This window comes from Paramisgurnus dabryanus, chromosome 11, assembly GCF_030506205.2.
Source record: "Paramisgurnus dabryanus chromosome 11, PD_genome_1.1, whole genome shotgun sequence".
In the NCBI taxonomy this organism is placed as follows: Eukaryota; Metazoa; Chordata; class Actinopteri; order Cypriniformes; family Cobitidae; genus Paramisgurnus; species Paramisgurnus dabryanus.
Window position 1 is genome coordinate 18,927,315 of NC_133347.1, and position 13,988 is coordinate 18,941,302.

Consider the following 13,988-nt stretch of genomic DNA (forward strand, 5'->3'; position numbering starts at 1 on the left):
AAATTCAATTCACTCAATTTAGATAAGGTTCACTGATTCACTTAAAAAAAAAAACAATTCAATTACAAAACAACTAAGCAAAGCAAGAGCAATATTTAACTAATTAAATTCTTTAGTGCGGAGCACAAGCTGAAAAATCATTACAGAAATAACCTTGACTTTTCCCAGATCGGGAAAACATCAATTTCTAAATTCCCTGATATTTACCAGCTTTCCATAACCAAAAATAACTACGCTCCCAAAACGTGTTTTTACACACTTTTGTGACTAAAACGTTATCCAAATGAATCCATATTATTAAAGATGTGTATTTAAACCCATGGGTGGCATTTCTCTTTATCTTAAGGGCTTTTCCTATAACAATCAGACTTTATTAAAATACTCAAGGGGTGAATAACTGTACAGCCCGCGAATCAATGTCTCCACCACACCCCAACAACACATTACAGCACAGGCTGTCCTAAAGTGCTCTTCGACTCGAGTTGCATTGATCTCAACCAAATCGTAAATAAACCTAAACGGGGATGCTTAATAGTGCTCAACCATGATTGATGGTTCTCTTTGCTCAGTCTAATTTTAAACAGAAGGGAAAAGAAAGCATATGAATGAACTGTAATTCTCTTTATGTGGGGAATGAGTGTGATTGTAGTATGTAATGTATAAACACTGACCTGGTTAATTGGTTCATTAAAATTGGTGATGAGACCAGCACGGAGAGATGACTTCTCTTCCTCTGAGAGAGCGCTTAGGAGAGAATGAGAGACAGAGTGTCTATTATTTTAGTGTGGCACTTTTGGGGCCAACCACAGAGCACAGGGCCCCCGAAAGCCACATTTAAAAATGTATAAATGTCATGTCATGAAATATAAATACAGAAAAGCTCTAAAAGAAGAAAAAAAATGTCCCCCTTTTAGCTATGCTCAATTTTTTAATACCTATTTTATTTGTGTTCAACCCCATCAGTAATCCTCAAGACACCAAACCAGAAATGTGTTCATTTAAACTTTAGTGTTATCAATATTTTTACAACAGTCACTATTACGACGACTCTCATTTAAGCTAAAATACTCAGTAAATGAAAAAATAATCATCAGTAGTAGGTCTTTTAATTCACAAATGCATTTAGTTTAAAATTGGTTTGCTTAATGTGTTAATGAAGGCAGAATAATGAATTTAATAATAATTAAAATCATTTGACAACCCTTGTCTTTTTAAAGTCATAATTTGGGTTTAATTGGTTTAACAAAGCAAACGACAGCTCTGTCAGAAGCCCTGTGGTATGCCGGGACAAAACGCTTCCCGCTGAACACATGTGAAAGCAGTCACGTCTCATGCAGACCTAGCGCCTTACAAGTGTTAGTCATCGCTCTCACGTAGTGTTTAAAATGGAAATCAGCAATACTTTATTGGAGGAAGCAAGTACGAATCTCAAAGATGATTAAAAAGGCAGAAAAACAACATTTCCAATGAAACGCTTTGAACGCCAGCAGGTTTTTCCCAATGCAGCTAAATTAGTCGATAATGCAGAAAGTCATTTGAACAAAAAAAAAAAAACACTGACTGATGTGCTTAATGGGCCATTGTTAGCTGCTAGTTTATTGAGATTCTGATGGTCTGCTTTGTGATAATGGTTCCAAGTGGGCGAAGGAGATATCTGAACAGTCCCGCTCTCAGTTAAGAAGCAGCCTTGGTAGAAAAGCCCAGAAAGATATACTTACTGAGGTGCGACTCGTCGCCAGTAGCGATCGATACCGTTCTTGAAATAAAGGACAGCTAGCCATCTCACGTTGACATCCAGCAAGTGATTATTGAAGATGCTCTGAACAAGACCAAAAAAAAAAAAAGAGTGAGAAAATTAAACTTTAAACTTTGGAAGTTTGAATTCTTTTATTCTTTAACATTAACAAGCTAGCATATGATTATGAAACTTTTAACATTATAATATTTATCACCCTGTCTGTGAAATACAGGCAGTTTGATTTTTACAATTTTTATTATTAACATAACATACATAAGCTACCCAGTCTCACAAAGTTTCGTGATATAGTCACGTATTTTTTTATTCTTTTTTCGTGCTATTATCACGAAATTTCGTAATTTTTCGTGATCGTATAACGAATTCCTGTTTTCGTGTGATTATCACGTATTGGTTACTCAACTGCTTTTTCCTATTTTTAAACCATTGTCGCTTCGGTTTAGGGTTAGATTTGGTGCTTGCATTACAATGTCACTTTATATATTGGTTTATACAATTTTTTCTGATTTATTTTTTTATATGTCGCCTGGCGTTAGGGTTAGAGTTGGGTTTGGTTAGGGATGTCATTTTATGTAAATCTAACCCTAAACCGAAGCGACAATGGTAAGAAAATAGGACAAAACATTTGAGTAACCAATACGTGATAATCACACGAAAACAGGAATTCGTTATACGATCACGAAAAAACACGAAATTTCGTGATAATAGCACGAAAAAAGAATCAAAAAAATACGTGACTATATAACGAAATTTCGTGAGACTGGGCTGACATAAAAGATAATGTTGAACCAAACCATGATTAGTAAATTTTAGTATTTCAGGAGGTGATGTTAGAATACCCCTAAATAGGCAAAAGCCCAAGACTCTGAATAATTAAAGGCTATTCTACACTAGAGTGCATTTGGAGATTTAATCCACCAAGCTGGGTCTGGCATTAGACCGGAGGAGGTCAGAGCAAGCTCATGCTCATTGATAAATATGTAGTAGCATCTGCGTTCAAGAGGAACCAGCTCAGCCGAGCTGTGACGTATGGCCACCGTTCTTTAAAGGCCCCACGCTCCACTGCTCAGAGACCAGGACTCATTCCACTTTGCCAGATAAGAGTCGATAGAGAGACCCATTTCCTATTTGAGACGATGAGCACAAGGTAATAAATTACCGAGCACAACAGTGAAGAAAAATTTTCAGTCACGCTGAAAAAGCCACGCTCGGTGACGTAAATGGGTGCTTATTGCTTCTGAAATGTGACGGGTGAATTTCATATCAACAGACAGCTGACAAGTAAACATTCGTATTCTCTTTGTAATTCACCCCAAGGTCGTGAAAAGAACAATTTGGGTAGACGAATAAGCCAAACGCGAGACCATACAAATCACGTTGATTTCTCTGGACCGAGTGACAGCGGGTTGGTTCAAATACAAAGAGATAAGAGGCTGATGGAACGTGAGAGACATTTCTATGCTGCTGTCTAACTTGATGGCTGAAGAAATCTCCGGAGTATTACTCAGGTGATTCGTGGGATTGTGTTCAGCTCCTTCACAATCCCATTTCATGCTAAACCTAAATAAAGAAGGACTATGTGCCAAGTTTGAAGGCTTAAAGGATTTGTGAGGAGGACATATAGCACCATAGTAAGTGCTGTATGACAACACAAGAACCGCTGAGCCTGAGGTTCAACAAACAACACATTCTGTGCAATAGCAGAGTGGCATGACAGCAAAGACCAGTAAATCTTAAACGTATGTTTTTGCACAAATTAAACATAGTTGACCTCTGAGGATATCAACTACAATTCAATCTAGTAAGGGAATAAGCTCAAAAGTTATTATACTAATTCATCTAAAATCGGTTTGTAAAAAGATGCATTCTGCTTTCAACTTTAAAATATCATCCCCACATTTTAAGCGCTTTTAATGTTTCATGTTAATGCTTTTAGCGTCCTGGGGAAAAATACATTTTATATTTTTTGACATACTGTTATGTTTTAAAGAGATATTTTATTATTAAAAATTTAATTTGAAGACAAGACAGTCTGAGAATTAACCTTTTAGATGTCTGCCAAAGAAAACAATATGCAGGAAATTGAAACTCTTCATGTAAGAAACAATGTCCACTTGGACCACTTAGATCACATTTGATTTATTCAACAATAATAATAAAAAAATTGCTGTCCCAGTGTCGCTTTAAAACTATCCTTTCAAAAATAAAAAAATTAAGGCTCAATTTCTTATTTTGTAATAAAAGTACTAGGGATGTAACGATAAATGTGGGATTTGCTGAATGAATTATAGTAAAATTTTGCTACATCCAAAAGCCAGAGGGCGCTCTCGTGCAGAAACTCAATATGCCCCACAGAATCATTATCTCCAGGAATTGCCTCTAACTTAGACGTTAGACTGACGCTGCCTATTGAAGCTGACGTACCAGCGCGGTCGCCATCTTGGATGGGTCCCCAATTCGCCCCCCATGAATTTATTTCTACTGAGGAAGATGTATCCCCAACTACAATAACCCCGAATTTTTACTAGATTTTCACCTGCTTTTGTCCACAAAAGTAACATCAGTTACGATTACATAATATTATAAATGGTAAAATAACCAAAATTATTGTTCAATTTTATTTGTGAAAGGTAAAATGCCAGTTATGCAACCGCAAGCTGCACAAAATACGAGCAGAGTTGTTCGCTCTCCGTCAACTCAGATTGACTGTCTACATATTAGGGGTGGCACGGTTCACAAAACCCTCGGTTCGGTTCGTATCACGGTTCTATGGTCACGGTTCACGGTTCAGTACGGTTCTTGTTGTTATTTTTTCTTTAAATTTTTAACACTCCAGAAATGTATTATCTTATTAATGTATTAATTATCCATAATGTAGGATACAGTATTAAAAAAAGGTTATATCATGTAATCATGCACAAACTGAATTAGACTTTAAGCACATTGGACCATCTCTGAGGAAAGCCAGGTGAGATTTTGATAGAGCAAGAGGGAAGACATTGATGATTTCAACATGCTTTTCATTTAATTGGCAAAAAAGAGAATGTGTATTGCCATCTACATAAACTTTATGTGCATTTTTAGCACACAAAGATAACTTGCATTTATTAAAATGCCAACTTCAGTGTAGCTCTTAGATTTATCACTGAGAGGCTGCTTTAATACTGAGAGTTTATGTGGACGAGAGAGAAACATAACCTTTGCACCTGTAATATTTAAATCTCTTTAAGTCTCTTTTGTCCACTTTTGACCACTTCTGATTACTTTGAGGGGCAATTTCTGAAATAAGATCGCGCAACTTTCACACGCTAGCAAAATGAAACTACGCGGAAATCAGCCGCTTTAATGTTATCAATGAAAGGCTAAAAATAGCGCTGAATATGAAAAGACGTAAAACATTGTTGTCAGTACCTCAGATTAGATAAATGGTCGGAGAGAAGGCGATCTCCTGTGGCTGTTGGAGCATATTCAACCCATAGACTGCAGTTCTATCTATTGTTTTATTTCCGCTGTCATCATAAGTAACATGAAATAAAAATATGTTTCCACACACCAAACTTATACGACGCTGGCGCATCCTCCAACTGCGGGCAGACTTCCTTTTCTCTCCCACTTGCCATTTCTACACGTAACATAACCCGCAGTACTTATACTCCAGTCCAAACCAGTCACCTCTTCTTTCGCGCGAAAGGGAAACACGCTATCTGAGGTCACATACAGGGCATGAGACTACATTGCGCATGCCATGAACCGTTGAACCGTGCGGTACACACGCGCTCCGAACCGAGACAAGCGAACCGAACGGTTCGGATTTTTTTCATGGACCGTGCCACCCCTACTACATATATAATTCACATTCACACGAGCGTCAGCACTAACGGCGAACTGATTTGTGGATCCGTCGGCGCCGCGTCACTGCCGTTGCTCGCGGCAGAAGTTGAACATTTCTCAACTTTTCAATCAGATTGCCTTAAGCAAATAACCTAGGCAGAGCCAGCCAATTACATTTATGGAAGACCGGAGCATGTGATGCGACCCTTTGATTGGCTGTTGGCCACGCTTCAGACAAGCCTTCCGTTAAGCGCTAACGCTTACGTCCCGTGTGAATGCGCAGTAACGCTTGACGGAGGGTGTGTCTGAGGGGTGGCCAACAGCCAATCACAGTGGACGCAACACATGCTCCTCTGTTCTCCGGTCTTGCATAAACCTAATTGGCTGGCTCTGCACTAGGTTATTTTTCTAAAGCGATCTGATTGGCTGAGGCCAGTGTTGGCCATTGAAAAGTTGAGAAATGTCAAGAGTAACGCCAGTGACGCAGACGGATCCACAAATTCAGTTCGGCAACGCATGACGTCACCCATTCAGAGCTAATGAGAAGAATTAACGCTGATGCCCCATGTGAATGTACCGTAAGCACATTTATATCGCTGTTCTTCAAACCTTTTCTGGAATTTTCATGATAATAAAAAATATTTATAATGATTATGTTTGAGGCATACCTGTCAACCCTCCCGTTATTCTAGGGATTTTCCAATTTTTTTACTATTCTTTCCCCCCATCATGCCGTTTAAATAATTTCACGTATTTCTTGTATTTGTAGTCTTTATAAAAAAAAATCCCACATTGGCGCAGTTGACTTTTGCTACATTCACCTCCGGTAAAGCAGGCGGCAGTATATCTGTTACATAACTCAAACAACACCTGCCAATGTAACAAGAAGAAGAAAAGCTTCCTTTGGATTGGTGGAGGATGACAAGCCATGCGCAAAGCTACAACCGCCGCCCTTACACATTTGGATGTGCGGGCTGATGCGTGTGGCGGGGTGTGCACATTTTTTTTATAACTTTGCATGTAGGGAAACTTTGCTGTTTGTGCTTTACTTCTTAACTAAGAAGGTGTTAAGGAATGCAACGTCTGTGACCTATGTGTATAACAATCTGCAAGAGTATGCACTGCAAAAAATTACTTTCTTGTTTTGTTTTCAGTACAAATATCTAAAAATTCTTAAATTAATATGCATTTTCTTGATGAACAAAATGACCCAAGAAAATATTTCTAGTTATGTTAGTGAGTTTGTGTGGGTTGGGGAAATTTGGTATGTTGATGAGTGTTGCTTTATCAAATGCATGTTATAAATGACTCACAGTGATTTTAGATTTATGGTAAGGACTTGATTAAAGAGCGTAGTACATGAAAGAGTATCGGGGACAGTAGTGTGTGTCGCAATTTAACGCTACCCCCCTAAAAATTACTCATAAATAAAACATTGGCTTGATTGCAAAATGAATCCGGATGGCCGATGGCCATCTGGCGAGAAAATCGGCCTATAGCTCAGGTGGATCTCTCCTCACTGTGGGGCATAAAACAGCCTTTGCAAAATCACACTCAATGTCAATCTCCTAATGAAACTGACCAAATCTGAGACACTTTGAGAAACACATTATTTGCTTCCTTCTGTTGTTCTTACTCTCAGTGGGCATGCGCAGTAGGTTTGAAACTGAAGATGGATGAAGTGGCTCAGTATTTCATGTCATGGTGGTCTGCACTAAACCCAATGTAATCATGTGTTCTCTCAGTGGAGGGACAGTAATCATTAAATTGGGCAATAACTCCATCATGAGTGTCTATCATGATTTAATAGCTGATGAATTTGCAATGCAAACATCTTCGATGCTATTTACAATGCATGCATAGCCAAGCCAATTTGACACTGGTTCTCTCAAATCACATAACAGATTGCAAAGTGACTTTTAAAATGTGGCTGCAAATTATATTTGAGACCAACAATAGAAGAAAACATTATCTGTGGATTGGGTGCCAAGCACCCTAAGGATTGCAATCTGTAACTTATGCTACTATATTGCCATCACTGTTTGAAACATAAAATTGCAGGGTACTTACATATTTTTATGTGGGTCAAGGGAAATGATGTCAAACTGACAGTTCCCACGAAATCATACCCGGCAACTCAAAATACAAAGAATTACTTTAAGCTCACCATTGCAAATTAAAGTACGGTAAAGAAAGTGTTGTACACAGATTTTTACGTACTAATTTTTTTTTTATTTTTAACCAACAAAACGTATGAATTGAAGCAATAAGACTTTGAAGCAATAATTTTGTATCTGTAATTTTGTATCTGTAAGACAACATGACACAATGGAGAGTAAACAATCACAATATTTTCACTTTTTGAACCGTTTAAGGGTTACAAGTGAAATTTCTGTGCCACTATTGGCAAACGAAAATTCAAAAAAGATGTTTTTAAACAAGATTTCATGTCCTCACAGAACAGTTTTATATAGATCAGATTCTTACCAGAAGCACTGAATAAAAACCAGGCTGGGTCTCCCATTGGCGAAGCTGCTCCTCTGCAGGCTTCAGCTCAGCTGTGTCCTGACTAGTGGCCTGGGTCAAAGCCTGCAGCACCACCGAGCTTGCGCTCTGGATATCCATTAGATAAGGCTGTAGACACAAACACAGCACAAGATATGGCTCATTTATCATTTTATTAACATGTGCAACCCAATCGTTTGCTTTTGTGAAACAACAGCCATAAGCGTTTTATCATTAACAAGTTCACAAGCTCTCAGTCAATATCTGTGTGCTTGGAGTACTTAAAAAAAGCATTCACATTTCTAATTCTGTCTGTATTACTAAATCCGAGGCAAGGCTCATAATCATGAGGATTACATTTTTATTTCGGTCATTGATTTCAATCTTTGACATACCGTAGTCTTAGTCAGACTCAGTATTAAAGATATTGTCACATTTGGCAGACTTTTCTTTATGTTGGATGATTTTATGATACTTTAGCTGTGTTTTCAAAGGAAGTATCACATTTTTAGATTTTAAAAGCTGCAATACTTTACAAAGTTATTTATTTTATCCAAGAAAATGTGTTTAAAAATTTTGCTGTGCAACTCTGCCCTCTATTGACGCAAAGTGTAAATTGACAGTGTTTCAATGCAGGAGACTGACAAAAACAGAGATACGACAGCATTTACAAAATCCAAAATTGCAACCGTACTGTGACACATACCATTTCAGTTAACAAAACATGACACAGACTTACAAATGTGAACTTAAAGCACCATGTCTTCCTGTTCTGCAGACAGATTAAATACTGTAGCTGTGAGCAATGCTTATGATGTAAACATCTAGTTCAGGGGTAGGCAACGGCAGTCCTGAGCTGTGTCCGAAATCGCTACCTATCAACCATATAGTGCACTATATCGGGTATCGGCCGTTTTGTAGTGGTGTCCGAAACCTAAGTGAACAACTTAATTCCCTACATTCGTTTAGTACTTTTTACCCACAATGCACTCTGATTTTGAGGGTACATTCGATGTACGCACGCTCACTCATATTTCCCATGATACAACGGGAGACGGGCGCATAAGTGGAATCATATTTTTTTAGTTCCTGTTGTCAGTCTACTTCAATCTTTTATTTAAAATGTAACACATATTTGTAATAAACAATAAATAAAAAAAACAGTAAATAAATATGACAAGCAGTTGTTTTGTTCTCTTTATTATTAATTTATAAACATGACAAATGTGACAAATAGTAAGAAAGTAAACTTTACCGTTTCACAGTACAATCGATAAGGTGTACGGGTTTATGACGAATCTCTGCGACAGCTTTCTGATGTCAGTGTCCAAAATCACTCACTCATTTTCGTTCCCTTCTTCCCCATATAGTGGACTCAATTGTCATTTGCTATATAGGGAATAGTGAATGAGTGAACGAGGGAGCGGTTTTGGATGCAGCTCTGGAGTGCCGATGGCTACCAGTAGTTTTTAGGTGACTTTTAGACCTTGATTTGCTTGATCAGGTGTGCTTGATTAGAGCTGGAACTAAACTCTGCAGGACATCGGCTTTCCAGGACCGACGTTGCCTACCACTAATCTTATTATTGGAGCATTAAGTGCAACTTCTGCGTAAATACAATATAAAGGTGGTTTTCTGCAAGATGTGGTAAATGTGCTCTTTTGGTTTCAGGCTATCTTGCAGAGGTGGACAGTATTGAAGTATTTTAATTTTCTTTACATTTTTTAAGTATTGGTATTTTATCAGTGTTTTCCTTTGGAAAACATACATTCCAAAGCATAATATCATACTTTTTACTCCATAACATTTCATAAGTACAATTTTTTTTTGTAATATTTAAGTAAATTAAACATCTAATACTTTCTTACTTTTACTTAAGTAAAAAGTAATTTTACTTGAGTAAATAAACAATTATGGGGCAGTTTCCCGGACAGGGATTAGACTAGTCCTAGACTAAAACATTTTTAAGAGCTGTCCAAACTGCAAATCCTATATTAATTAATTATTTTGTCTGCGACTTTGTGTAGGTCTTTGCTGTTTTATCAACCTGTAGTAATATGGAAGAATCCATGATCCAATGTTTCTAACAATCAAATATAATCTGAACAAAATATAGTCTCAAACGTGCATCTGAAAACATTTGTTGTAAATCATTAAAAACCCAAGTCTGATGATGTTATGAGTTCAGGCTCTTAACACACTTTATTGGCGTTTAGGATGCATCATTTCATTTATTATCAAAAAACAACCTGTGAGAAATATCAAAAAGCCAAAACTGTAACAGGATGCACTTCTAATTTCTGTAAAATAAAGCCTTCTCTCAATGCTAAACTGCACTTGAGATTACAGTACTAGATAGAGACTGTATGACAGCATTTATTTCTTATTACAAATTATTATGACATATTATCACATGATAAGACTTTTTTTTCACGTAAGAGAAACTAACATCACTGTTAACTGACCAACTGAACGTGCTATCAACATCAAAGTCGCGTCGGATTTAACTGACAGACAACACGTGGACCGCCAATAATGTAAACATTAACCCAAGGCAACACAGATCATCAGAATATAAATCTATCTATATAAACGTTCACAACAAAATTTGCAACACTACGACTACAAAAATCTTAAAGGGGACATATTATGAAAATCTGACTTTTTCCATGTTTAAGTGCTATAATTGTGTCCCCAGTGCTTCTATCAACCTAGAAAATATTAAAAAGATCAACCCAATAACTTAGTTTTGGTAAACCATTTTCTGCAAGCATGTGAAAAATAGGTCATTGTAATTTGGCCCTTATTGTGATGTCAGAATAAGGTAATACCGCCCCCTTTATCTGCACTATCCAACCACAGCACAACCATTTAGTATGGAGAGAAAGAGAGAGATAAAATATTTCACAGCACAATTGAGTTTCAATTGCAACAAACCACCATCATTGTGATCAGTGGTTGCACTTCATCCGCTCATTTGCATTTTAAATGACACACCCAAAACGGCACACTTTTGCTCAGACCTATTTTAGACTTAGTTTTCATCTTTAAAAAAATCTCATAATATGTCCCCTTTAAACCTTCTCCTCGGCCTTTTGATTGCACGTAACCCGTTAGCAGTTTATGTAAACACTCAATCTGAAATAAAGTAAAACAATGCAAACACTCTCATGACCGCACTGATAAATCCATCACAAAAACCCATCACGCACCGATACGCCCCACTCTTAACTCCCAAATAAAACATTTAAATAAACCGCAGTTTGATCAAGCAATACTGAATATGAGATATATTATCTAAGTTAGACTCAAACAGTGGCTCTACACATATGTTAGCTTAACTGCTAAGACAAGAGCTTTCACGTATTTTGGCCTACATCAAATAATAAAGCTTGTAATTCCACAAACAATTCAACTTTAGGCGAACAGATGCACTAAAACATCATGTCAACCTAAAGTTATCGTTAACATACCTTCAGCTTATTATGTCAATGCCGGGTGAGATAAAAACACTCGTGCAGTCGCTCTAAACACAGCATGCGCGTTGTGTGGATGGCGCCATACACAGAGCAGAGGCTGATGTCGCGGCAATATGACGTCATAACACCCTAGTTTCAAACTAAACTCGAGTAAAGAGTAAAAAAAAACCCGAGTAAAGAGTTATTCATTTTAAGAGTGATCATTTTACTAACAAGTAAAAGATATGTCTGTTTATCCTTTAGCCTTTTATCCCTGTCAAGTTAAAAGAAATAGTTAGATCACATATTTCATTAAAATAAAAGAAGTTTTTCTATTCTTCCTAAAGCAAAAGCAAAACACAAAAGTTTGATGAAAAAAATGAGATTTATCCTTCTAACAAATTCCTAGATCAAAAATGTTATATAAAAATTGTCCCCTGTTCTTTTTGCCATTCTGAAGACACCGATATCTTTTTCATGCAATTTTGCCCAAATCTATCAGTTCTGGGGCACGTTCAATCTCACACCGGTGCGCAACGTTTTGCTACGGTTTCCGGGTTGAACGACATGTTTCCTGGAAACGGTGTGCAACGGAATGCAGCAGGTTTTAGAAGCGTTTTCTCTTGTTTGGTGGGTGTGTCAGAAATGTCGGCCCAATCAGCGGCAAGATGTATAAAACCACGCGGTAGTAAAGAGACAGCTCGCTCAATGGGTTCAAGTTGGAATGTTGTCTTTCATTCTGGACGGCAAGGTCAGTGACTGTAACATCGAGGGTATTTTACAGTATTAAACACACATTTATAACGATTTCATCAGGCTTTAGAAACATTTAAAAAAAAGAACACATAGAATGGCCTCTCAGCTACCGTAGTTGCAACTCTTCATCACAACAGGGTGTTCAATGCATCACCGTTTCTGTTTAATAAACGTTGTGCATCGTTTTGTCAGGGCTGAACGCAGCCCAGGACTGGTTGATAGAAAAAGAGTTTACTTATGTTTTTTTTACAACATATTTTATTTTCAAAACCCCAAACTGCTGTGATAATTTTTATTTGCTTAATAACATTGTAATATTGACAAAACATTTCATTTATAAATGTAGATTATTTAAGTCCCTTCAACTACTTTTTATATTCAAAACTGATTTAAAGTGTTTTTCCAAACCCCTTGATAAAATGAGAGGTCAGAGTTCAATGAAGCTGCTTGATTTTTTGATAACATATGATTTATTGTTGTAATATTGCGCTTAATTGTTATAAATACATTTGCCTTTGTTCTATCTATAATCGTGCTTTTAATACAATTATAGATAGAATATTTGTATCCAAAAAAGGTTATTTTCATTGAAATAGCATCAGATTCAAAATTGATTATATAGCGCAATTTGGTCAAATCTAAACTTCCCACCACCATTATACAGAAGAGATTACGATTTAGAGTCAACATTTAAGACTTAAAAACTTAGGTTTAAGGTGTATGCTTCATTAAAACGCTGTAAAGCACAGGTGTCTGTCGAGATGTAGTTGCATTGCATATTTTGCCCAGTAGGCGTCACGCAACCACCACTAAAGGCAAACGACAGCTGAACCAGCCCTTACATTTAGTACATTATTTGAGGGGACATCCAGATTTGTAGTGGTGTGTCCAAAATGGTTAACATTATCAAGCGCATACATTCAATTCCTTTGGAGGATGCACTGCAATGAGATGTACACAGCCGATGCTCTCATACGCTCGAGATTAAAGAAAGAATTCCCGCGTCTCAACACAAGGTGGCGCCCGCAGCCCTTCCCGCGCACACGGTGTCTGAATTGACGTTACTCGTTGTGTCATTCATTCTTCAAGTTGTCCGTATTTAGTAATGTAGTTGGGAATAGTAAATGATGATATATTGGGGGCGATTTTGGACACGATGCCTATGGTAAATCTGGTTGCCATCCGGGAAATCTACAGTGTGTGGTACTGGGGCCGTTTGTCAATCCGAAGGCTGTAGCCTCCGGAGGTCGCATATGCAGGCTGCATACGTAATCAAGCCTGGTTTATTTAAGTTAACTGAGAATTACATTCGCAAGTCATATAACAACAATTTACGATTAACTAAGAATAATATTCAATTTTGTAAATATTCTGATTTTTATTTTTATTTATTAATTGCAGCCTGCATACGCGACCTCTAGAGGCTGCAGCCTTCGGATTGAGAAACGGCATGTGATGCCGTATGAGGTGATGCTATCTCTTGGCAACGCTATCTTTCTCACTCTGAGAAATAGAAAGTTAATTCTGGGGTTCTAGTTTCCCAATTACTGTATACTTTACACCCAACACCAGTAAACTGGAAAAAGATTAGTGGGTTACACATAAAGAAACTGAGAGGTGATAAAACCACAACCTGTTTCAGAAACAGGGGAAATCCATTGTCTAGATGATGTGTGGGGTAC

The 13,988-nt window shown here is 37.4% G+C and overlaps 1 protein-coding gene across 1 annotated transcript in view; it reads right to left on the bottom strand.

Annotated features, from left to right (window-relative positions):
- Window positions 1-11,697, bottom strand: part of ipo11 (importin 11) — a 167,551-nt gene extending 155,854 nt beyond the window's left edge. Inside the window, exons 1-4 of the mRNA XM_065247266.1 lie at window positions 11,566-11,697; window positions 8,075-8,221; window positions 1,719-1,819; window positions 672-744 (exon numbers count right to left, since the gene is read on the bottom strand). Of these exons, the coding sequence (XP_065103338.1) occupies window positions 672-744; window positions 1,719-1,819; window positions 8,075-8,212 (312 nt within the window). The 5' untranslated portion in view covers window positions 8,213-8,221; window positions 11,566-11,697. The remainder of the gene's footprint in view (window positions 1-671; window positions 745-1,718; window positions 1,820-8,074; window positions 8,222-11,565) is intronic.
- Window positions 11,698-13,988: the final 2,291 nt, after the last annotated feature.